Source organism: Branchiostoma lanceolatum, chromosome 1, assembly GCF_035083965.1.
Source record: "Branchiostoma lanceolatum isolate klBraLanc5 chromosome 1, klBraLanc5.hap2, whole genome shotgun sequence".
NCBI classification, from domain to species: Eukaryota; Metazoa; Chordata; class Leptocardii; order Amphioxiformes; family Branchiostomatidae; genus Branchiostoma; species Branchiostoma lanceolatum.
In genome coordinates, this window is record NC_089722.1 from 2,609,230 (window position 1) to 2,635,000 (window position 25,771).

General features: G+C 40.3%; 2 protein-coding genes across 2 annotated transcripts in view; both read right to left on the reverse strand.

Moving 5' to 3' along the window:
- Nucleotides 1-383: 383 nt before the first annotated feature.
- On the reverse strand, nt 384-11,413 carry LOC136425269 (cytochrome P450 2D28-like). The gene is made up of 7 exons (XM_066414101.1): nt 11,249-11,413; nt 6,324-6,536; nt 5,058-5,372; nt 4,117-4,281; nt 3,481-3,597; nt 2,292-2,433; nt 384-1,811 (listed from the first exon to the last, which is right to left on the reverse strand). Exons 1-7 carry the CDS (start codon nt 11,411-11,413, stop codon nt 1,630-1,632), a joined length of 1,299 nt encoding a protein of 432 aa, XP_066270198.1. The 3' UTR covers nt 384-1,629.
- Nucleotides 11,414-14,068: 2,655 nt separating this feature from the next.
- Nucleotides 14,069-25,771, reverse strand: part of LOC136429512 (fibrillin-2-like) — an 18,155-nt gene continuing 6,452 nt past the window's right edge. The window contains exons 4-28 of the mRNA XM_066419347.1: nt 25,662-25,771; nt 24,911-25,078; nt 23,996-24,163; nt 23,426-23,580; nt 22,904-23,026; nt 22,425-22,526; nt 21,799-21,915; nt 21,355-21,597; nt 21,005-21,104; nt 20,792-20,886; nt 20,127-20,648; nt 19,421-19,558; nt 19,166-19,279; nt 18,667-18,789; nt 18,136-18,258; nt 17,795-17,917; nt 17,450-17,572; nt 17,110-17,232; nt 16,793-16,915; nt 16,449-16,571; nt 16,140-16,262; nt 15,881-16,003; nt 15,520-15,700; nt 14,719-14,918; nt 14,069-14,178 (exon numbers count right to left, since the gene is read on the reverse strand). The exon at nt 25,662-25,771 is cut by the window's right edge and continues 58 nt beyond it. Of these exons, the coding sequence (XP_066275444.1) occupies nt 14,171-14,178; nt 14,719-14,918; nt 15,520-15,700; nt 15,881-16,003; nt 16,140-16,262; nt 16,449-16,571; nt 16,793-16,915; nt 17,110-17,232; nt 17,450-17,572; nt 17,795-17,917; nt 18,136-18,258; nt 18,667-18,789; nt 19,166-19,279; nt 19,421-19,558; nt 20,127-20,648; nt 20,792-20,886; nt 21,005-21,104; nt 21,355-21,597; nt 21,799-21,915; nt 22,425-22,526; nt 22,904-23,026; nt 23,426-23,580; nt 23,996-24,163; nt 24,911-25,078; nt 25,662-25,771 (3,651 nt within the window). The 3' untranslated portion in view covers nt 14,069-14,170. The remainder of the gene's footprint in view (nt 14,179-14,718; nt 14,919-15,519; nt 15,701-15,880; nt 16,004-16,139; nt 16,263-16,448; nt 16,572-16,792; nt 16,916-17,109; nt 17,233-17,449; nt 17,573-17,794; nt 17,918-18,135; nt 18,259-18,666; nt 18,790-19,165; nt 19,280-19,420; nt 19,559-20,126; nt 20,649-20,791; nt 20,887-21,004; nt 21,105-21,354; nt 21,598-21,798; nt 21,916-22,424; nt 22,527-22,903; nt 23,027-23,425; nt 23,581-23,995; nt 24,164-24,910; nt 25,079-25,661) is intronic.

The window sequence follows — 25,771 nt, forward strand, 5'->3', positions numbered from 1 at the left end:
TGTACACACGCACACACACACACACACACACACACACACACACACACACACACACATTCTCTCTCACTCATGCTCAAACACACACACGTGCGCACATGTACACACGCGCGCGCTCACACACAAACACACACACACATACATACATTCTCACTCATGCTCAAACACACACACACACGTGTGCACATACACACGCACACACACACACACACTCTCTCACTCACACACACACACACGTGCGCACATTCACGTACACACACACACATGCGCAAACACACACACACACACACACACACATACAGACTAACTTAGAGAGTTCGAAAATTACCCAATAAAGCTTGTGGATCATGTGTAAAGTAGGATTTAAATCAAGGGTCCTATACATGCAATGAATGTATGCGTACTACATTATGTGACGTTTCCTTGAGTCCCTGTGCACGTATACGATGAGTACCATGCGACCTGTAACTTTAAACAAGCTTAGGGGGGGGGGGATGAAGTATTTACTATCGATGCATGGTAGTTATAACTGCACTGTATGTAAGACTCCAAAAGCTACATTGTCTAATAAGAAAAAATTGTGTTTTATAGATACAATACATTATGGATTTTGTGGCAGTTGGGTACAGCTTACCATCCCTTTCACGAGATCAGACAGATACAAACGTAGTGCTATTCCATACCAACTACTGAACACCAATTTGTTAGGAGTAATCTGTTAGATATGCTACTGTTGGTTGTACATTTGGTCTTTCGTATATATTTTCCGATTGTTGAGTGCTCTTTTGTACTTTAATTTTACTTTTAAAAAAGATAACATCGAGAGCAATGCTGTTTTAATTTCTGTATGTGTTAATTCCTGAATAAACCATTTGTATATAACTTTAGGCGGTACATTGTTCCTTAGACGTTATGTCATTTACATCCCAAACCACGGAGAAAGACCGAAATCCTATGTAACCTACTGGTCGAAGGTAATAGCTCTTTCAAGCTCTCAACTCTCTTCTAGGAATAAATACAGATTATGTTAATGTACATATAACACACATATCTCAACTCTCTTCTAGGAATAGATACAGATTATGTTAATGTAAACTGTATGACACACATATTTCAATTCTCTTCTAGGAATAAATACAGATTATGTTAATGTAAATAGCATAACACACATATCTCAACTCTCTTCTAGGAATAAATACAGATTACGTTAATGTAAATAGTATGACACACATATGTCAATTCTCTGAAACTGTTATAATCTCACATCTTAACTACACGAATTTCAGTCCGTTTACGGAAGGGAATTACATATCTAATATAATATCCTTGGTTACTTGGGTAGGGCGATGAAAATCGATGCGCGCGCGGATGTCAGCCATGCTTGTAGTCAACTTAACATGGCCTAACCAGTATGACTGTATGCGCAAAATACTCTTGGCTTTGTACGTTGATGAAGGTTAGACATCAAGGTAATAAGATACGTCATATATTAGTTACCCAAGCAACTGGATATGATTTTGGAAACGGCCAGACGTTGCAATTAAAATCCAGTACTTTTCGTCAGTGTCACCAGTGTCAGCTACTTGAAACGTCTGACCATTTCCAAAATCATTCTCTTTGCCACTCTATGCTTTACTTTCTTGGCTCTGCTACAAGCATAAATGGCACAGGCTGATGCAGAGGTCCGGGTATCCCTTCCTCTGATGGCTTAGGGGCGCCCCCTGGCAGTTTGAATGTGAAGCGCTGCAACAGAGATGTGAAGATCAGGAAGATCTCCATCCTGGCCAGCTGCTCACCGAGACAGCCACGACGACCTGGGAAATACATTTATTAATTTGATTATTCATTTTGATGTATTATCTATGATTGTGTTAATATCGATTTCGTCAATCTTACATTAAGTTTATTTTTGTATTCTTTATCCGTGACTCATGCCCCTCCTCTTCACTTCACTTCGACCTTGTTATGTTGAAAAGCGGCCATGTGGCCGAACAAGCACCTAGAAGTAAAATACAGGCTTTGACTTGAGTTGACTTGACATTTTCTTTTCGTCATTATCCACAACGTTTATGCTCAACATACTGTTTCCATTAATCTTACCCGTTTCCTTTTTTAATGCCGTTACTGCAAATAAATCATATTTTGGTGATATTTGATATGTTGATAAAGACGGCATAATGTGTCGAGGATCTTTAAGAAAAAGGAATTCTGTCTTCAGAAACGAAGGCATGGGCATTGTGTTTACATGGCATTTAAGTGAAACAAAGGATGTTGCAAGAAAAAATATAACTTACCGATGGAGAAAGGAATTACCTCCTCTCTCTTCACATATCTGCCGGCGTCGTTGATGAAGCGAGTGGGGTCAAACTTGTACGGCTCCGGCCACAGCTGGGGGTCGTGGTGCACGGAGAGGAGGACTATTTCCACCGCCGTGCCCTGAAATAATGTTTGTTTGTTTGTTTGTTTGTTTGTTTATTAGTTTGCACAAATAGAACAAGCTATCTGCCACCCAAAAATCAAGACCACAGCACGTCCAGGTCAAAAGATACAAAAACGGAAGTTCTGCTGCAGTACCAAGGTCACATACCAGGGGGCCCACAATCGACCTTTAATTTTGGCTTCACAACACCTACCCATATACCAAATATCATCGTAATCCATCCAGAGGTTCTTGAGTTATGCTGACTACAATAGTCCGGAAACACAAACACACACACACACACACACACACACACACACACACACACACCAAAAATAATATCTCCATTTTTCATGGAGATAAATAAGACGGAGGCAAACAAACACACACAATATAGTAATAGTTAGAGTTATTACAATGTTATGTTGACATAATCAATGTGGAATTCTCCTCCAATTCAATACTTTTCAATGTTTCTTTACTTTCTTAAGACCATATCTTCAATTAAATACATACTAAGCTGATAGATCAAAGTACACACTTCTCTTTAAGGCTAGAACTGTGGCACTATCATCATCGTCACCAGATTCATCTATGAATTGTCAAGATATTCTTTAATTTTAACAACATAACCTGTACAGGCCTATAAATACAAACCAACCATGGTCAATGTAAATGCATTTCGTCATGACTGAGGACTTCGTTTTTGTGTGAAGGGGCTTTTAGCAAATTGTTACTAACCTACATTTTACACTGCTATGTAAACAAGGTCAAAAGATACAAAAAAATTGAATGTCTGCTGCAGTACTAAGGTCGTGTACCAGGAGGCCCAAAATCGACCTTGACTTTTGTCTTCCCAATATCCACCCATATACCAAATATTACCAAATGAGTTAGGCTGACTATATAATAGTCCGGAAACACAAACAGACACACCAAAAAACTATACCAGTATAATCAAACAGAGCTATTTTGTGCATTTTCAAGTTTTTTTCAAGGTACAATGATTTACAAGTAATCATGGAGATGAAAATGTGTATCGTCTTGAGTGACTCCTGCCTCACCTTCGGGATGTTGTATCCCCTGAGTGTGGTGTCGCTGCTCGTGGCGTGTTGAACGGTCAGTGGTGTAACAGCGGCCAGCCTGTTCACTTCCGTCAGGGTGGCCTCGGTGTACGGCATCTATATTTTGAACATATTCAATATCATCATGGTACAATACACCAAACTCCTTTTACCTAATACAAAACTAAACGTCTACAAACCATTATAAACTCATAGTTACAATTATACAGCCGTATGCCACTGCAGGAAGAATCTTTTCAACTCGAAAGTTTGTCTATTAAGAATTCCAATATGGATGATTGTCCACATTCTGAAAAAAAGATTGAACGGATTTAATATATTGAATATTTCAACGTCATACATGTCAAGTGGCATCAATTGCACCAGGTAATATAAATGCTGCTCTTTGGATAACATCATATTTATTTTGTCAGTCTGTGCTTTCTTCCCAAACTTCTTGAAATGCAACCTATTGTTTTCGTGTACATGTTGGCAGCAATGTCCTAGTTAATTGGCCAATATGACAACGTTATCGTTTTAACCATGATATTCTGATATATTATTTATGAGGAGCAAAAGAAGGCGGCAGCATGTGTTCATTGTTTACGCTGTATGCGTGGCATCAATATTTCTCACCTGACTACGATGTTCCATGGAAGGCTCCTGGTTGGGTCCCAGCACGCTGTCTATCTCCTGCTGTACTTTCTCCTGGATGTCCGGATGGAGGATCATGTAGAGCAGGGCCCAGCGGAGGGTGGTAGATGTCTTGTCAGTACCGGCCAGAAACAGTTGATAGACGATCTAAAAATACAGTCACTTAGTTTGAAAGTTTATCTGTGTTGGTAGAAATCATTCTGAAACAAGCTTTAACTGTAATTTCCAACACATAATTTGGCGTATTGGTGTTGTACAGTCAAAAATTTGGGTAAGTCCAATTTTTACAGTTAAAACTTTTTTCAGAAAGAACAGTCACTGTATTTAAGTAATTACCATTAGGGATTATTATTAACACTAATCAGTATTTTCAATGGGTAAGAGGTAGGGCTGGCCACTTCCTATCTGTTGGTGTTAATACGTAAATATGCTCATATGAACACTTACTTTAATTTGAAATTGTCTAGAAATATTCATGTTAGCTTGTACTTACAATTAGCCCTCGGGGATGTTAATATTTGCAACAAACTTTGTTTTTGTTCCGAAAAAGCTGACCACAATTATTTATTTAACAATGCATTGCGTAAATAAAAATCTTTTCATTTGCATTTCATAATCCTGTATAGTAATAGCACAAAAAATTCACCTCTGAATGACGTCTTACCGTGGCATGTTCCTGATCAGTAAATATGGAAGTTTCGTCTCCCTGTCGTTTTTTTTGATTCCAGGAGAAATGCGTCGATAAAATCTCGGATGTCATTGGGGTCGAAAGTTTTCTCATGCTCCCTGATTCTGTCCTTGATGTGGTTCAGTAGCTTAGTCTGGTGCTGCACTCGTTCTTGGTAGCTTCGACGGACGCTAGGTATGACTCTAACCGGAGGGAGCAATTGTGCCAAAAATTCTACAACTTTTCCAGAGAAAACTCGATCAATTGATTCGAGTAAATCTTTGAATGTCGTGTCGTCATATTCATAACGACGACCGAACACAATTGAACAGATGACGTTTGAAACTGCACTTTGCATCATCTGAGAGATGGAAAAGGCGCGACCATCTTTTTTACAGATCTCGTCTCCAAGGGCTCGCGCCTCTTCGAGAATCTTCCCCTCCATGCTTCTCTTCCCGAGGCCGAAGTCGCGTAAACTCATCACGGCGAACTTACGCTGTTCCTTCCACTTAGGGCCGTAAGGCTCTTCGACTATTCCTAAAGGTGAACACAGATTGTGAATGAAAAGACTCTTTTTGCACAACCAAGAGTTTTATTCAACCGACGTTTCGGTGACCATCTGTCACCTTCTTCAAGGCAATTCTGACTGGTTCACATAGCAATGCAGCACAGGTGTTGCTGCTTATACATATCAAAGAGATGCAAACGCATAGTGATGTCATCCCCTGTTATGGTACATATGTAAATATTTTGCGTTTGCATCTCATTAATATGTATAAGCAGCAACACCTGTGCTGCATTGCTATGTGAACCAGTCAGAATTGCCTTGAAGAAGGTGACAGATGGTCACCGAAACGTCGGTTGAATAAATCTCTTGGTTGTGTAAAAAGAGTCTTTTTATTCAGTGACTTACCAACCTGATGAAACTATTCGCGGATGAACACAGATTGTATACAACAGTATGTAAATACCAAATATCAAAGTTATTCTATTCACAACCAAGTATTCTACAAGAGACGATGTTTCGATACGTGTCTGTCATCTTTATCAGGGCAATACTGACTGGTTCACAGTGCACTGAAGCTAGGTGTTGCTGTTAACAATGCAGTAAAAATTGCCAACAAACCAGTCAGTTTTTCACTGATGAAGATGACAGACACTCATCAAAACGTAGGTTCTTGTGAAATACTTGGTTGTGAATAAAAAAAAACGTCGATATTCGGTATTTATATTCTATTCAGTCATTCGCCAATCTGATGAAATTATTTACGGATATATAAAAGGGCGAACACAGATTGTATACAATAGTATATAAATACCGTAGTAATGGAGAATCCTTTTTGATGGATACTCAAATACTCTATCAATGGATAACTATTTTCTAAACGTTATCTGGAAGGGCAAATCAGGCACAATGGCACATTTGAAAACCATCTAAACGATGACAGAAACGGAAAAATTTTTAGACGAACCTCGGTTTGAAGAATAATGATAGAGTAGCTGGAAACTGTGAACGTCTTACTTTAAAGTATATGATATTCTTCTTACCTAGCGTCTTTCCATCCGGACTAAGGAAAGCTTGATTCAGAGGGCGGCTTGAAAAATCCTTTGACTTCTTAACCAGTGCCTCGCGGATGACGGAGTAACCGTGCAATACTATTATCCGCTTGGGCCCAAAATACACCGTGAACACGTCACCGTACTTCTTTGACCATTTGGCATAGGACCACGGATCCTATTGAGAACACAACAACTGTTATTTTCAAGAAAAAACCTCAGCATATTTGTTGAGCTTTAACGTCTTTTCTTTAAACAATTAACACTTACTATTGAATAAATGTATGAAATGAATAATGAATGAATGAATGAATGAATGAATGAATGAATGAATGAATGAATGAATGAATGAATGAATGAATGAATGAATGAATGAATGAAAGACCTTCATTGTGCATTCATGCCCCAAGGGGCTAGGTACAGGTCGTCTAACTTAACACACGGAACATACAAGGACATAAATACAACAACACAAGCGGTAAACATATAGAGTAGACAAACATGTTATTAAACTAAGCTAGTCCAGTAGAGTAGACTTCTTCTCGCTTTTTTGTACATTTGTAAATATATGAACAGACAATGTTTCTTATACAAGGATTATCCAGGCGTAATAAGAATATGAATTTGTCTGTTGCATTTAGATGAATATTTCAACTGTCACAATCTTTGAAAACAAATCAAGACACCAAAAACAAACATTACTCAAAAGTTACCTGGCCTGATCTTTAGTATTGTAAATCTTACTACTATAACTGCATTTAAGTTTGCGAGGTTTATATTTCTCGCTAAGAGGAAATAAGTGTCCGCGGTGGTTTTAAGTTTGCGGCAGCGTTAGAGTCATATACTGCTACAGCTTTGGACAAAATTGTTCGCGGTGGTTGTAAGTTCGCGGTGAAAAGGCGAAAACCACGGACTTAAAACCTTCGCGAACATTTCTGCATTTACAGCTTAAAGCCCCCCTTTCATTGGAACCGCGTCACGCTGGCGGCCGATCGAATTGACAAAGCACTCAACGAATTTTTTCATCCACAAAAAATGAATCTTTCTAAGCTTTGTGTGTTTTGTTGTCTTTTTGATCATACGTATACGTTATCACTGATATTCCCATTATAAAATCAAGGGTAACACAAATCCAGTTTGGGACGCACCGACGCCGCCAGCGTCCCGTGGGTCCAGTGAGAGAGGGGCTTAGCCAGAGAAGTAACAAGAGACTCCAATTTGGTAGAATCGCCAGTTCTGCTGGAAGAGACCCCGATTGACGTCTTTTTTGACAGAGACACCCACTGGAATACTAGAAATGTGTTGGAGTTTGTTTTTTCCATTATCTTTAACTCCAACACCTTAAAGGCACCCAGAGCATTTTATGAGGCTTGAAACTTGAATAAAAAACTCAAATGTCTAGTCATTCCTACAAATATTAATTCTCAATGACACTATACCATTACATATCGACATTAAAGGAGCAAAGATACGATGTCGTTGTGTGGTGAGAAATGATAGAAAATCCAAGCCCTGATAGGCTGATCCTGACTGCCCATCACAATTAGCGGTGATGGGATGAGAGAGTGACTGCATGTCCGTCAAATATTTGCATTTTTATGTTTTAATTTTGCATTTCTACGTTTTGACGGAGGTGGGCGGGGCTATGGTATCGGTCTATTTACACTAGGCGCGTGAAACTGAAAGATCACCATGTATCTTATTTCTGTGCCGCTTTTGAGCACTTTTGATAAAAAAATCCGCACGCAAATGTGGTAAACAGTGGCATTAAATGTCAATCTTCTAAAGATTACAGCAACTAAAATATTTCAAGTTTTCAAGCGTCATAAAATGCTCTGGGTGCCTTTAACCCTCAAACCACCGTAGCTTTTTTACGACTAATCTTACCGTATGGGGTCAAAACTGACCCCATAATGTTTTCTACAAATACAGCTTTATTGGTGACTATTTTTGTGGTTTGTGTATATGCATAGTTTGAGTAATCTATAAGGGACAGTTTGACATGATTAGGTGTGAATAATTTCTGCTTATTATCATAATTTATATAAAAATAGGAACATCGTCTTTTGCAACCAACGCTATTCAGACAAGCGGGCTCTTTTGAGGCCTGCGCCAACACTTGATGTCATATAGCATCTGAATGTCTTACGCTAGAACCACCAAACTTGGTCACCTTTGCTAAAATTTTGTTGGCAACAATTTGAATTTAATGAAATAACTAATCAGTGTTTTCATGTTGCTATGGCAACCGGTTTCTGAGCGCCATATTTGGAAAAAGTCGCTAATTTTGGATTTTACAATGTAATTCTAGGGCTTTCTTTTTCAACTGCACTTATTTTCTTATATCAACACCAACCAATGTTATTCACTATCACTTTTATGATTTAATATTCATAATTTATGCATATTTCATTACGTCATGGGTCAAAATCTAAGATGGCGGACGATATAATTAGATTAGCTATAACCGGCTATTTTAACCTCAAATCTCATCATTACCATGTTTATTCAAACAGAAACAATCTTAATACAAACGTTTTGGTCCATGTTTATTGTGTCATTAGGTTATATGATGAAAAAACGCATTTAAAATAATTCAAAATGGCGGAACCAAGATGGCGGATTTTGCCGGTGAAAACTTATATGAATATTATTTTTATGACGTCATTTTGACGTCGTTCCTGTTGCCATCTACAGATAACGTCTTTGGATACATCAGGATTTATCATACAGAATTTCTATTTAAGTTTTATCGTGTACCTTTGAGTTATATGGAAATACCCAATTTGTTGCTCTTCGTCAATAAAATCACATAAATGACGTCATAATACGTCGTAACGTCATTAATCTTTACGTTCAGTAAAATAATTGTATGTTAAACGTTTCTACAAAATTAGATTTTGTAACTATGATCATAATAACCCTTATCATACATGTTACAAGATGACAAGTTTCAAACAATAGGGAATATGAGTGCAGATTTTGCTGGGGTCAATTTTGACCCCACTGGACCATGCGTAAACTTTCCATAATAACTTAATCAACAATGAGCCAATCTCGGTAAAAACTTGTGAGAAGTTATAAGACATATAAACAAACAAACTCATAGAGGGAATTTTGTTTTCGACTCGAAATGTCAAAATGGCACATGTTGATATACGCCTGGGGTCAGTTTTGACCCCATACGGTGGTTTTAGGGTTAAGACAAGCCACTGATATCATGCGACATGATAAATGCTCCTATAAGGATCTCTATCGACAGAATGGGCTATTCCTGATTTTCAACTTCGATATATGCTAGATTAATTTGGTTGACTGGAAATCTAGGATTTGTAAATGGGACACGCCCCTTACACATTCGTAGCTTTCGGATGATGTCGACAACGACTCCAGTCGGGATCTCCACCGGTAGAATCACTACCTTTGCCCACATGTTTTTATTTATCAATTGATCAATCTCTAGGGTGGTCCCTTCAGTAAGCTATGTAACTGATTTCCAAGGAAGCCCTTACATTACATGACAAATCATAACAAATCAGAATACAAAAGGATAACTCATAAACTGAATGAGCAGTCAATTAACAACAATATAACTTACAACAGGAATGATCAAACATAGGAGTGATAAATCAAACAACTCAAAATCACAAAGGTTATTCAACTGAAGGTCAGAGGTCAAACGCCATATTATATCGAGCCTGCAAGCTCACACTCTGTTTTGTTTTTATGATTACTACACTTCTTCTGTATGCGCAGTTATCAACATCTTGTCAATCGCTATTACTTCTGTTTTTGCACACAATATCCAAACCATGCTTCTGTTATTTTAGTTGACCTCTGACCTCTCGCGCTTCCATTTAAGTTTATCATGTTTGATTTTGTATAATCTACTATTTATCAATTGTGGAAGTTTTGTTCTTGTATTTGGTTTTGAAATTAATATAATATTGTGTTTATGTAGACGGACACCAGAAAGAATAATGTAGGCTTGTGAATGAATACTAAATATAGATCTATATAAAACTAGAGTTGAGTATTTGTGCTACATATACATCAGGTTTGCTATGTTAGTTTAGCGATTACGGGACCTTTTTATAAATATTTGGTATTGAGTTTTTCTTTTTATTTGAGTTGAATGTGTGATAGTTGTGTACTGATTTCTTGAAAATAGAGAGAACGCTAGCGACCCCAAAAAACACCCCTCCCAATAAAATGTACTATGGTGACCTGTGACGTCACAATTCAAGATGGCGGCCACCACATATGCCAATGGATCCAACAAAGGTTTTGCTGCCCAAACCTGTAAAAACAAACACACACAGCGAAGAGATCCAGCCACACGCCCACTCCACAACCCACCCACAACTGACCCTTTTGCTAGCCATGTGTCGCACTTGCCAAAGCTTGCTGGCGTGGGGCTCTCTAATTATACATGCCATATGCTTGTGAATTGATTACTCATTAAGTTTATTTTAAGTTATCCTTTTGTATCCTGATTTGTAATGATTTGTCAGGTAATGTAAGGGCTTCCTTGGAAATTAGTTACAATGTTTACTGAAGGGACCACCCTAAAGATTAATAAATAAATAAGTAAATACAAATTATTGATTATGAACCATATCTGCTCTTACCATTACGAAGCAGCGAGGAGAAGTCGAATTCCTGTAGATTATAATTCGTGTAGTAAGATTTATCTGTATACATTTCTCTTGTTGGAACCTGTTCGTAACCCAGTGTGTGTACAATAAAGGTCATCATTCATCATTAGGGGGCCATCAGAGTCTTATATCAGCTATATCCAAAAACACTCTGAATCTGGTAGTTTCCGTGTCTTCCTAAAACTGTTAGTAGATGAGGGAATTCTGTACTGCACAGGAACTCAATACTCACCTTCATCCTACTCAAAACATTACCGAGAATCGGCAGTCCTCTCGGTCCTGGTGGCAGGTTTCTCGGCCGTCCACACAGTACAAGTGTAGCGATGACACACAGAACGGCTAGTAACATCACCTGTAGGCTCCAGAACGCTGGGAACATGTTGCCCCAAAACGACATCGTTGTAGATACGTCTAGCATTATAGATCAAGCCCCGACAAAGTGTACAGAACGCACACCCGTGCTACACATGGGAAAATGAGAGCCTGTGGTCTCAGGCTTTTGCCGGGTTTACTTTGGCGCGTTGGTTTGTCTCATTATATAGCAACAGGGAAAAATAATCCCGTTATCATTTTTACAATAAGACAAAAAGTGCAAAACACGTACGAAAAAGAAAGTGGAAAGAAAACATACTCCGTTTTTAAGAATGTTTTACCCGATAAATATCAAGCAACGTGTAAACTTTATCATCATGATTTGTTTAGGGTTGCATTGGTGGACGTAAAGTCATACCAACCCCACGTTATATATAATGAGACGTTCCTGCTCATCTTGTTTATGATGAAAACATACACTCTAAAACAAATGTTGATCTCCCAGCTAGCTATAGTGAACTATGACCCATGTGTGGCAGGTCATTGTCCTTTCGTAAAAAAAATGAATATTCAAATAGTTCTAATAAACAATGAATGTATACATAAGTATGGTATGTCGTTCTGTGAACTATGACCCTTATGTCATTCTCTTTTTTTAAAAAGTGAATATCGAAATATGGATAACCACTGTGAATATAAATATGAATATGATAGAGGGTCGTTTTGAGATGTAACATCAGTAGGGAAAATTGTCCATAATGCGAGGAAATTAGTCTTCTAAGGAGAGGAGGGGGGTGGTGGTATTCTGTCAATAAGGCTGATAAGAATGACAGTATGTCAATCCTAAAACCTAAAATCATCACATAAGCCACCATATTTGGACTAAATCCTTTTATTCAATTTGCACCGAGCAGGAATGAAAGAGTGACTTTGGAAGAACTAGCCTGAAAACAAGTGCTGCACCAAACATAGGTTGCCTATGTCGTAACTCAGCACCTGCCTTTTAATTATTACACTTCACTAGCTGATCTATTCAGTTATATTCAATTCGACACACCACCAGGTATTGATAATCACCGAAACAATTACCATTTCTACCATGACGTAGCTTGTATAACGCTATATATATGCAATCCGCCCTGGCAAACAGGTTTACAATTTGTCCTTCTAGGGCCGTCTGCGCTGTCCAGCTTTCAGCCAATCAGATATTAGCTAGCGCCAGAGGAACACACAAACTAGCCAATCATGTCACTTCCTACAGCCAGTGAACGACGTGACTCGTTGATAAGTTGACCGGGAACGAGTATCACCCAAAATGGAGTATAGGTTTGCCAAGGCAGTTGTGTGCATATGCACGTATTGCGTAATATAAGGCAGAGCCATGGTAGAAATGACTACAATAGCTACTACTGATAACCACGAAAGTTGGATCTCACAGAGATTATACAAATATCCATCTATGATGCATAAAAATATGTAATGCTTACATGAGATGAATCTACGCAAACAAATCAAATGTAATGTAAATAGCTACTAGAGATCACCAAATATCCATTTTAAAATACATGGTATTCAAAGCAAAAATGACTAAATATCACACCAGATACATATGTTAAAAATTGAATAAACAATAGATATTGATTAATAAGAATGGCATTGGTACTATTAGCTATTACTAGCATAAAAGACAAGGCGTCACCAAAAATACTTAGACTGAGAGGAAATATATTATGATTTGCTATGCCTTGATAAATCATGTACTTCAAGCAAGTATCAACTATAGCCTGTATTTACACAAGCTCTCGGCCGGAGGTTACTGACCCCCAGCCCAAGGGGGATGGTGGTTACAGGCCGGCTGGCCACTAGGAGCGCGATTCGTCAGGCTAGTATCAACTATAACTCTGTTAATCCCGAATCTCTGGGTCTGCGCCTCCTGATGGATGGATTATAGCTAGTTTGTCAGAGCCGTTGCGGGCATTAATGATGATACATATACTTAGTGCGTAATATAAGCCATAGCCATGGTAGAAATGACTACAATAACTACTACTGACAACCACGAAAGTTGGATCTCACAGAGATCATACAAGTGTTCATCTAGGCGGAATGAAAATATGTAACGCTAACAGGAGATGAATCTACGCACATTAATCAAAGATAGGCACTAGAAATTATCTAAAGCCTCCGAAATCAAAGTTCAATACATGGTTTTCAAAGCAAAATGACTTAGGGTAACACTCGTTGTAATACATTTTATCAGATAGAAATCTATATATTGACTTAGAAGAATGGTGTTATTTCTACTGTTACCATAAAAGGCAAGGTGACACCAATATACTGATCTAGTGACAAATATACTATGTTATTGATAACTTTCATGATAGAAGTACTAAGCATTTTCTACTACTGCATCCTAAAGGCAGACTTTCAGTCGTTGTCTACCCTTTCTCTTTCTCTCTTCGTTTTCCATAACTCCATCTACCCACTCTCTGTTCGTGTGTGTATTTGTGTTTGTGCAATTGTGTTATTGTATGTGCGTGTATGTGTGTGTGTGTGTGTGTGTGTGCGTGCGTGTGTGACTTTGTTAGTGTATGTATCTATGTGTGTGTGTATGATTGTGATTGTGTTTATATGTCTTTGTGTGATTTTGTATGTGCTTTTGTGTGTGTGTGTTTGTGTGTGTGTGCACGCGTGTAAAGTATGTGTGTTTGTGGGCGCGCGAGAGCGTGTGTGTATGTGTGATTGTGTGTTTGTGTGTGTGTGTATGTGTGTGTGTTTGTGTGCGTGTGTTTCTCCCTTTAGCGCTCTCCCTCTTGGTGCTTGTATCAATGGAAGGGCGGGATTAGCCAGCTGCGGACAAACAATAACATCATTAAATCTCACTATACACATTATGAATAACTTGGTAGTCAACATCAAAATAATGATGTCAATATCATAGACTCGATATATCATACGAACAGTTTTGAGTTCACTTTAGATATTGGGTGCAAAATGCCTTATTGGTTGCAATGAAAAGTAGCCTTACTTTGGTCAATCTGTCAAGATGTGTGCCAGAACGCACTACACATTTGATTGCCGATGTGCCAACATCTAGCACATTCGCCACAAACAACTGTTAAATTATCATTATTATTATTACTTCTATAGAACGATGAGATTGCAATAATCTTTTTCAAAGGGCAATCGCAGGGAAACATTTGACATGTTGTTATTTGTTTCGAACAATACTACAGAAAAACAACACATATTATATTTGTACACTGACTTGTTTGTCGGTTGACTTTCGGGCATTCTTTACATACTCAACGTTATATATGTAACGCCATACGTCAAAAAGTGACTGACAGTTTCGACCTAATCATTCCTTGAACGGAATTGGTTCGTTACCTTTCTGGCAGAAGTAGTTGAACTTGGCCCGACAAACCCTGACCCTCCATCGGTAGCCACTCCTCGACCTCTTCATCTGCACACAGTCGGCGCGAGCGTTGTTACGGCCGATCCAGGGATGGAACGACCCGAGGGGCACACCGTTGCTCCAGATGAACGACCCCTCTCGAATAATGTCACTAAGTCCGATCCAGATGTTCCTGTGTGGTCGAAAAAAATAGTTTTTGATGTAAAACTTCTTTTTTTTATGTGACAACCCATGCACGGTATACATTGGGAAGTATATAAAAGAATGTCTAGACGTTAGAAACTTCTCCAATGATTGTAAAATCCCATTGTCATCCGATACTATTACACCATATCTTATAAGATAGACTAATTAGCCTAATAGAATGTTATTTATGTACCGGTGAATGCCATACTTTGTACCTTGTGCAATTGTTGTGCAATAAAGTTATTATCATTTAACAAAGGCCATAAAGGTAGATAAAACAGCTTAGCGATTGCATTTGATATTTCCGTATTATGCTGGTGGTGATAGGCGTTATGTCATTTATATTGTTGTAGGAAGTATGTCATATTTAGCTACACGATTAGTATGCTTTTGTTTGGTAGGCCTGTTGATACCAACATGTTATCTTCTTTCCTATTGGCTATGCAGCCATAACGCTTCGCTCACCCGATGATGTATTCTTTGGTGATAGGTCACCGGCCAGGCGTCATGCCATCGTAAACACATCGGATCAGGTCATTAACTTTAAATTGCAAAAGTAAATGGCCATTGTCTTTTGCCATACTTACCCACTATTCCCGTTCGCTTTGGCCTTCGTGACTAGATACTGGTGGGTTGCGGAGTTGGGAACGACCACAAGCCTAGCACCGCGGGCGTCACAGTCACTTTCTGCGCCACGAAAATTCTTCCTTCGGGACGAGTAGTAGTAGCAGTCGCCAGTCCAGAGTTCAAAGCCTGTAGGGCAGCTCACTGCATAACAAATGCGTAAACAATCTAAGAACAACATGACTTATGGAAAACTGAGTGAATTTAAAAGCCTAAGAGGTCTCATTTAGATTGAATATTATTTCGCTTTTATTTCCTTTGGCAGTTTTCAAAATGTCAGCTATAAAATGTATAATCTACATTGGCGATGATATGACCCGGTACCTGTACAAGTGTGCCCGTCGCCAGTGTACCCCTTTTTGCAAACGCAAGAGTAGCTCCCTGGTGTGTTTGTGCAGGTGGCATGCTCATCACAGTTGTGTTGTCCTTGGGTACATTCGTTCTTGTCTGTTGATGGTGAAAGAGCCATTGCTTTACAGTGCATATGTTGTTAAAATCTTATCACATATTTAAAGGAGGGGTCTTAAAATTTTGAAATACTATGTAACACTATGTAGTTAGATTGGTAATGGTAGGACCATACCTATGCAGATTAATCCATTCCCAGTGTACCCCTCAGCGCAAACACAGGTGTAGCTTCCAGGTGTGTTGGCACAGGCGGCATGTACAACGCAGTTGTCTTGTCCTAGGGCACACTCATCTGTGTCTGTTGATGGAGAAAGAAGCCTTGTTGTACATTGCATCTAAAACGCATACTTTCTGTTGTATGACTCCACGTAACTATATTGGTAAAAACTTCTCTTGATTGTGTTTCACAAGGAATGCTGTTTGAATTTTACATTCAAGATACTGGCTAGTCATTATAAAGCTAGAGGCAACGATACGACCATACCGATGCAGGTGAATCCGTTCCCAGTGTACCCCTCGTCACAACCACAGGTGTAGGTTCCAGGTGTGTTGGTACAGGTGGCATGTACGTCACAGGTGTCTTCTCCCCGGGCACACTCGTCCTTGTCTGTTGATGCAGAAAGAATAATTGGTCAACAGTGCATCTAAAACACGTAATTTGTGTTAGTATGACACGATATAAGTCGGACACACTCTGCTATCATCTGTTAAAACGACAATCTACGCTGACTTAAATGCGTGTCTCAAGATACGTCCATGCCTATTTGAATGCAAAATTTTCGAATTCCATCGATGCCATTAGATAAACGTAAACAGAGAGATCCATACCAGTGCAAGTCCGTCCATCGCCAGAGTATCCCTGGATACAAGCACAGGTGTAGGTTCCAGGTGTGTTGGTACAGGTGGCATGTACGTCACAGTTGTCTTCTCCCCGGACACACTCGTCTTTGTCTGTTGATGCAAAAAGAATCATTGTTCAACAGTGCATCTAAACACGCAATCTGTGTAAGTATGACACGATATATGTCGGACACACTTGCTATCGTCTGTTAAAACGGCAATCTATACGTCCTTGCATATTTTGAAAGCAAAGTTTCCGAATTTCATGAATGTTATTAAATAACAGAAGGGGGAATGATCCACACCAGTGCAAGTCCGTCCATCGCCAGTGTACCCCTGGATACAAGCACAGGTGTAGGTCCCAGGTGTGTTGGCACAGGTGGCATGTACGTCACAGTTGTCCATCTGAAGGCTACACTCGTCTTTATCTGTTAAAATAATTCTTATTGTCATCAATATTCAAGCCCAACAAGTTGAGATTTTGGGACGAGTTCCTGACCACCGTAACATGTTTGAAGCTTTCATTGCTTCCTTTAAATATACTTTTTACTAGTATTTTATCACCACGACGCTAAAATCTTTTATCACAACTTTTTTCGAATATTCGAAGGTTCATTTGATCAGAGTAGGAGAAATGACCCATACCAGTACAAGTCCGTCCATCGCCAGTGTACCCCTGGATACAAGCACAGGTGTAGGTTCCAGGTGTGTTGGTACAGGTGGCATATTCGTCACAGTTGTCTTCTCCCAGGGCACACTCGTCCTTGTCTGTTGATGCAGAAAGAATAATTGGTCAACAGTGCATCTAAAACACGTAATTTGTGTTAGTATGACACGATATATGTCGGACACACTCTGCTATCGTCTGTTAAAACGGCAATCTATACTGACTTAAATGCGTGTCTCAAGATACGTCCATGCCTATTTTGAAAGCAAAATTTTCGAATTTCATCGATGCCATTAGATAAACGTAGAAGTTAAGATTCATACCAGTGCAAGTGTGTCCATCGCCAGTGTACCCTTGGATACAAGCACAGGTATATGTCCCAGGTGTGTTGGTACAGGTGGCATGTACGTCACAGTTGTCGGTTTGTAGGCTACACTCGTCTTTATCTGTTAAAAGAATTCTTATTGTCATCAATATTCAAGCCCAGCATATGAGGATTTGGGGACTAGCTTCTGATCACCGTAACATGTTTGAAGGTTTCATTGCTTGCTTTAAACATACTTTTCACTAGTCTTTTATCTCCACGACGCCGAACTCTTTTATTATTAATTGTTTTCGAATATTCGAAGGTTCATTTAATCAGAGTATGAGAAATGACCAATACCAGTGCAAATGTGTCCATCGCCAGTGTACCCCTGCATACAAGAACAGGTGTAGGTCCCAGGTGTGTTGGCACAGGTGGAATGTTCGTCACAGTTGTCGATCTGTAGGTAACACTCGTCATCGTCTAGGGAATAAGATTGTATCACGGTTTAACATTAAATATTTTGGATATATATTTTGTCATCTATTTGTTCTCCCCTTTTGATTTCATGCCAGCGTTAAGAACACAGAGATCTTTGACAACAAAAGGCTACTAAAATAATAGTTGTGAGAATGTTTGAGAGTACATATCAAATTTCCATTTAAGTGACTTTAGTTTTTGCATCCGACGTTGATTTGAGTAACCTTTTTCCGTCTATTGGAAATTTTATTGAGTTAAATGTTAATGAATTCTGCTTGGGGTATCCCCCCAGAGCACGTTGAACAGCGCCAGTAGGTGACATGTTTACAAACAGGTAGAGACTCTCACATTTTTAAAGGTGGTTCTCCAAAAGCGAGCAAATAAACTTAATGAAAAATGAAGCAGATCTACCATTGCAAGAGTGTCCATCTCCAGTGTACCCTTGTCCACACGTACAGTTGTAACCCCCCGGTGTGTTGGCGCATGTAGCGTCATCAGGACATGTGTCTATCCCTTGGTCACATTCGTCGACGTCTCGAAAAGGAACATGGAATCTTTTCATTACGACATCATCCACATCTGAGGTAGTTAAGGCATTGGTCATCACCTCTGACCAAAATTCTGAGATATATCCTAGTCTCGACCAGACTAACTACGTCGGCTATATGAAGGATATCTGCCAGGGTTTCATTTGCAGGCGCTAGGCTCAGGCGAAATGTGATCTTCACCGTGGACTGACTCTACTGGCTAATAATCCCTTTGTCTGCCAAATTCTACGATCCAGTAAGAGGGCCTGGTGAAGGCAAGATATATCTATGCCGTCTACAGAATATATGTACATTACCAGACATGTAGCCACATTGAGGATATCTAGACCGTCTTCTGTAACTGGATAAACATTTCTATGTACCTTGCTCACAGTTGGTCCCCGTGAAAGAATCTGGACATGTGCAGTTGTAGCCACCCACGAGGTCATGACACGTGCCCCCATTCAGACATGGGTTGAAGTGGCAGTGGTCAGGCTCTAAAGATAATACATTGTACATAACTGTTAAAAAGTTATCGATATTATGAATTACTTGCTTTTCAATAAGATTGTTGCGACTACATGGTGACATTTAGCTTTAAACCCTAATGCTATACTGACTTCCAAACCAAAGTTTACCTTCGCCACACCCCTCTATAGAGCTCCCTTCGTGAGGACACGCCTTGCATTCTGTCTGTGCTTCCTCGTCCTGGTACCAGCCTGGAGGGCACCTCACACAGGTGTTGTCTTCCACATGGGTTCCGACAGGACAGTTGACTGTAAAGAAAAGTCATAGAAGACGAAAAATATTGATTGTTTCCAACAAGCAAGTATTACTGAGCAATTTTACAACCAGGGCCTTATTTTGTGGCAACACTCAGGTCGATACGAAATCGGACCTTCTGTTGACTGTAAAGAAAAATCATAGGAGACGAAAAATATTCATTGTTTCCAACAAACAAGTATTACTAAGTAATTTTCTAACAAGGGCCATATCTTAATAAATTCGTGGCAATACTCGAATTGATACAAAACTGGAAGTTCTTCTGCAGTATGAAGGCAAATCACCATGGGGCCCAGAATGTAATTGTTTCTTTGCTTAATCAAGACCTAACCACACGCAAAAAATGCTTTTGCAATTTAGTCATAGCTTCTTTGCTTATTTTGGTCAATCACAAACACCGTTACACCGATACAAGCGCTACCAAGAACACAAAATTCTTTACAAAAGTAATAAGGGATAGCAGCGAAGGGAAAACTGATGTCTTGTCAAATACGTATACCAAAACATGCATATAGAAGTTGGAAAATAATATATTAATGACTGATTCAAGATTGTACTCACTGCAAACCGCGCCAAATGCTTCCACCTTTTCAATCTGTCCTTCCTGACAGTCTAAGTCAAAGGTTGGCAGGAGTCCGACATAGTTCGCTGCTTCTACGGACTCCCCTCCAATGTCGAGGTTGAAGGTCCTCGCTGCCACCCTGGCGCGAAGCTCGAAGTAGATGTTGTCTAGCGCGCCGACGAGTTCTGACTGATCACTGGCCGTGGGTTCATCTGCGAGTGTCTCTGCCTCTGTGACAAACGTTATTTTTACGGTAGACTGTTGTGTAGAACGTTTGACCACGATGTCTACATTGTGTTCCCTCATCAGTTCCTCTTCCGTTGGAGTGTTCCGACGTTTCCTTGACTGTTCACAGGACACCTCTATGTCGGCTACCCCACAGCTGATACCAGCACTGCAGTCACCCAACGTCGCGTAGAGACGTAGGAAATCCCGTTTGATGTCTTCTTCGTTAAAGGCACACGAGCCTGTGTAGTAGTAAAGCTCGTTCTTTTGCCGAACTCGGCCAGGACGATACGCACCTTTCGGTAAAGAGGCAACAAAATCAATTAGAAAGTACCGGGATTGTCACTCTATCGGGCAATATGAAACACCAACTTGCAGAGATGTGCTATAAGCTCAATCAAAATGAGTAGTTTCGAAGTTCAAATCAATATGACCTTACGAGAGCAGTCTGGCCATGGTAGATCCTCAGATGGATGCCATGTAGCGTTCCAGTCACATCGATAGGCGTCCGCTGGCCTTTCTGCAAATTCGTACCTAGAGTTGCAATAACATCATATTCATAATGGAGACTTAATTTTGAATAGAAAGGTACAATGGTAAGAAGGTGCTGTAAAATGACAGAAATCTAATTAGAAATAACATTAAAGCTTACGTGTTCTGACAGCTAACGCTGCAGAATTTCTGATATCCATCAGCTACTCCGCACGTAACGGCACCATTTAGGGGACGCGGTGGGATGACGCATACAGGAGCTGCAGGGGAGAAAAAACATGCGCCCTGTCAACTTTTTGTACTATCGAAAATCGTTTGAGCCTCTCTTCTTCGCCATTTAGTCTACCTGCATCTTGGCTCTTAAGGAACAGAGCAGGTAGCTACAAGACAACGGCCGCTAAGTGTAATATAACCAACTGCTACATGCCGCGTGTCTGCGAATCTGGTGTGTTACGTCAAAGGGCGGTTATGCAGGATATACAGATGCAGAAAAGTTAGACGAGTATGCACCTTTTATAATTACATCAAAGTCACAGGTATTTTCGTCAGCAAAGCCTTCCGCCCAGCACTGGATGTTGTGGGTTCCGATGGGAGCGGCGTCGCCCTTGTTGGCAGAACACTCGTGATTGGCCAGCTCATTAGATGGTTGGAAACGGAACTCTGGGTTGGTCCAGGTCAGGATGCCTCCATCCGGGGAGTTCACCGTTATCCGTGTGGTAGCAGGGCAGGATACAAGGCTGGGCGCGTTTCGCTCTATTCAAAACAGACGGGAAAGAAAATACATATGATGCATTTCAATGCCAAAGGGGAAATTACATTCGTTTGTGTAACTGCCCATCAAATCAGTAAGAGCACTAAGTACAACTCGTTTGCAGAAGGAAGAACTCATCTTGGATTTCGCGGAAATTGAAGTAAAAGTACATTTGTGACTGTTAGCAAGAAACGTTTGCTTACCACAGTGCAGACCACTTCCACTGTACCCATCGCTACATGTACAGGTGAAACTGCCATCTGTGTCGCTGCAACTCGCGTGAACATGGCAGTTAGCGTCAGCGGCACACTCATCTATGTCTGAGGGATGGAAGTCAACATCGAGGACATTCGTAAAGATATGCGTTTCGGTATTACCAACAACAACAAAGTTCCTAAAATAGAGTGGTTTTATAGCATAAAGGTTTTACGAGTCACAAAGTAGTGTTATGGTATACAGGCATAAATGTTAACATTATGCTATGAACAGGATGTACCAGCTATATAAGTGACACAATGCCAAGGACAGTCTACTGCCAGACACAGCCGAACTCTGGCTTCTTTTATGAGACTCAATAACAGAAATAAGCCGAATGAACGGACTCAGAGCACATACAGTTTATCACTGTGTTGTGTGTTTTAGTGATACCAATTTATGTTTAAAGATACCACTATATATGTTTATAGATTCATAAGACGTTTGATCATGTAATCTGTATTTCCTTACTACATCTGACCCTTACCTCCTCCCCATGACCTCAATGAAAAGTGTTCTACAGACCGATTTCATCTTCTTGTGAATAAACAAAGGTTCAAACAAAGAAACTTACTTCCACAGTCCGGAGACTCGTAGCCACTGTCACAGCGGCTGCAGTGGTCTGGGCTGCTGCAGATCCCTCCATGCGGACAGGTGGTGGAAGCCCAACAGAGTGCTGCAAAACATTAACTCATCATCATCCACTGGTTTCTGCATCTGCAGTCGTCGAAACGTCCTGCTGCTGCATCTATTCTTTTTTATCTTCCTCCACGTCTTGCATAAAACATTACCTCCATTTTATTCTATACTTCTATTTTGTATTATGTTTAAGAAGTCTTGCCATACTTTGTACCATGTACAATTGTCATGCAATAAAGTTATTCTTTAACCATGTACTTAAAAAAATGTTCGGTTTAGGACACACGGTGTGTTTTTTACTCTAATATGCACATGTATGGGATACCAATGATGTTTTGTACTATTCACCGCTCAGTGCTCTTCTTAACAAATGTTCTTGCTTTAGAAACGATAAGATCTGTTATAAAAGTTTACCTGTACAAGTACGACCGTCGCCTGTGTACCCACTGTCACACTCACACCGGTAACTCCCGACCGTGTTGGTGCAGGTGGCGTGCTGGTGGCAATGGTCGGTGCCTGAGGTGCACTCATCTATGTCTAAAACATGTCGCAGTAAAATAGATGCAAGAACATGTCAAAACAGCAAGAGTAGGTTGGTTGGCTGAACAACGCTATTTATAGTTGCTCAGTATCAACAATACGCGGTTAATCAATCAACACTAGTTGTTTAATTTTGCAACCATTGGTGACTGGAAATCATATCTGCTTCATATTCTCAATACAGCAATGCCGGTTCCGGTTCGGAGTCAACTTTGAGCTTGAGCTCGGAAGTAATGATCAGTTGTCTTGCTTTCCCTCTATACACTTGGTTAGTATATCCTGTTATATCTGTGTCATAGTTAAAAATATATGTCAGCAAGAAAAAGAATACACGAGATAATGTTCAGCCAATGTGTCTTAAATGTCTATTCAACAGTCTGATGTGTGCAAACCTACCATTGTCGCAGCATGTCCCGGTGTACCCCGTCCCCGCACAGTTACAGCGGGGTCCCGCCGGAGCCCCGTGCGGGCAGTGCCTGTTGCAAGAACCCGTCTCGCTGCTGCCTCCACTGCATCCGGTACCACCGCAAAATGCTGCTTCAGCGATGCTCCTATTTTAGATTATGAATAACATGTCATGTATGTAGGTCACCTGTTGAATCAACTTTAATTCAAACAGGGGATTTATTCACTTTATCTTTCCTAGCAAGGTCCTATGGATCGTCACCTATGTGCAAACGGAGGTATAGTCTCGGTGTGTGTCCGAAGTTATTTGAATATTAGAGTATGGCAGGATGTGAGACGGAAGATAGTGTAATCAAATCCTTTCAGGATAGGAAAGTTGGATTGATCCAGGTCTATAGATGTTCCCACAGGATGGGAAGGTTGGTTTGGCCAAAAGGTTCATAGGCAGGAAATCGCATAGACAGAATTAGCGAGAAATGCACAACAATGGCTAAACTAAGAGATTCCCAAAAAAATGTCAACATTCAACGGAGCAATACGATCTTCGATTGACATGTTTACCTCGTTCTTGCCCTGGTCCCAGTGTTTCCACAGGGTGCTGTGCAGGTGCCCCAGGAACCCCAGTCAGTCCAGCGGCAGTTCCGAGGCGGGCTCCTGTTACAAGCCTGCGTGTCTCTGTTACTTCCGCTGCACAAAGCGCCGCCGCAGTAAGCTGTTACGGCGTAGCTCCTAAAACATTTTTTAAAACAGTGTAAAAGTTAATTTACTGCAACGCAGCTTGTGGAAAAACGTAATTAAGATAAGTGAATAGTGCTTAACAATCGACAATACTTACAATATCAAAAGTCATCACAATCGTTGCTTTTGCAGTTTGTCAAAAGTACATTTTTAATGAACCCAGGTCGAGGTTCCAAACTGGGGGCCGTGCTCATCGTGACGTCATCGCCAAGCAATGTTTCAATGACTTAATCGCTGGCAGCAACAGTTTCAAGCTGTAAGTGCAATTTTTGAAGGTCCGATATTCCGAAAATGTCATTGGTAGCACTAGTGATTGGCGCTATCTGAATACCATGGCAATGATATGAATACAGCTTACAAGTGGTAAGATATGGAATGATTTCAAACTGCCCAAACCAAAACCAACATCTGCAACAAAGTCTTTTCTGTACCGGTGCACAAAATCGTACAATACTCTTCCACATCACATCAGATCATCTGTGCTATCCTCATTCAATATACTCATCAAAGACAGACTGAAGACGGACACAAACATATCCTTACAGAACTGAAGGAAATTGAAATTGTTGTATGCAAATATGTATATATTTTGTATTGTTATGTGTATGTGTTCCAATGTAATGTGTACGTTATGTGACTCCAGGAAGATTCGCGGAAGTCTTTTTACCAATAAGCCAATAATAGATTAGCCTATGACATGTGGCCAGGAGATGCTATCTAGTTCAGGCGAGAGTTCACCTTGTCCGAGTCTGAGTTCCGCTGTTTCCGCAGGTTGCTGAGCAGGAGTTCCAGGAGCCCCACGAGCCCCACTGGCAGTTCCGCTGCGGGAACCGGTTACAGGCCTCCTGATCGTAGCTGTTACCGCTGCACCGGACGCCGCCACAGAATGCTTCCACAGCCTTTCCCCTGTGTAATTTTTATATGAATGTGATATATTTTCATTCAGTTGGCAATGTTCATCCAACACCCAATCCTCGAATGTGTCTGTTTTTCAAGTCGAAATCACTTACGCCGGTTCTGATGTCGTAGGTTGTCTAAGCAGGCTGCTGTAGAGAACAAACTGTCCAAACTATGGAAGACAACTTTTTTGTAGCCTGGTACCCAAACGTATTATAGTTCCCGGGTCTCTTCTGTCTTCTCCACACATAGCAGAAGAGATTCAGGAGCTAAAATATGTTTGGATACCGGGTTAGAGATTTGGGTAAAAAGCAACAGCTGAATTCTGTACGACGGATGCGCAACTATCACAAAATTAGATCTGAGTGTGCGAACTTATGAGGATCTTACGACGAATCTGACAAGAAAAAACACATTTACAAATCAGTGCAACACTGAAGCGACTATAGAAACTTAAGAAAATAGCTCCTAGTGTCTCCTTTTAGGTGCTGCAACATCAGTTATCTATCACGTAAGTAATTGTCCAAACAACAGCTTTTGATGCATTGTTCTTTTCGAATTAACACAAAGGTTTGATCTTGGGCAATTTTACCTTGTCCTAGTTCGTAGTCCAGAGTTCCCACAGGTAGCAGTGCAGGCGCTCCAAGGTCCCCAGTTTTGCCACTGGCAGTTCCGAGGGGGAGACCGGTTACAGGCCTGCGT

What these genes read in the sequence shown, in the direction of transcription:
- LOC136425269 (XM_066414101.1), bottom strand. Translation starts at nt 11,413, where the DNA reads ATGTCGTTTTGGGGCAACATGTTCCCAGCGTTCTGGAGCCTACAGGTG. An exon ending in AGAATATCATATACTTTAAA is followed by an intron (nt 5,373 to 6,323) that starts GTAAGACGTTCA and finishes TTGTGCAAAAAG; the next exon opens with AGTCTTTTCATTCACAATCT. An exon ending in GGTAATTCCTTTCTCCATCG is followed by an intron (nt 1,812 to 2,291) that starts GTAAGTTATATT and finishes TGTATTTCCCAG; the next exon opens with GTCGTCGTGGCTGTCTCGGT.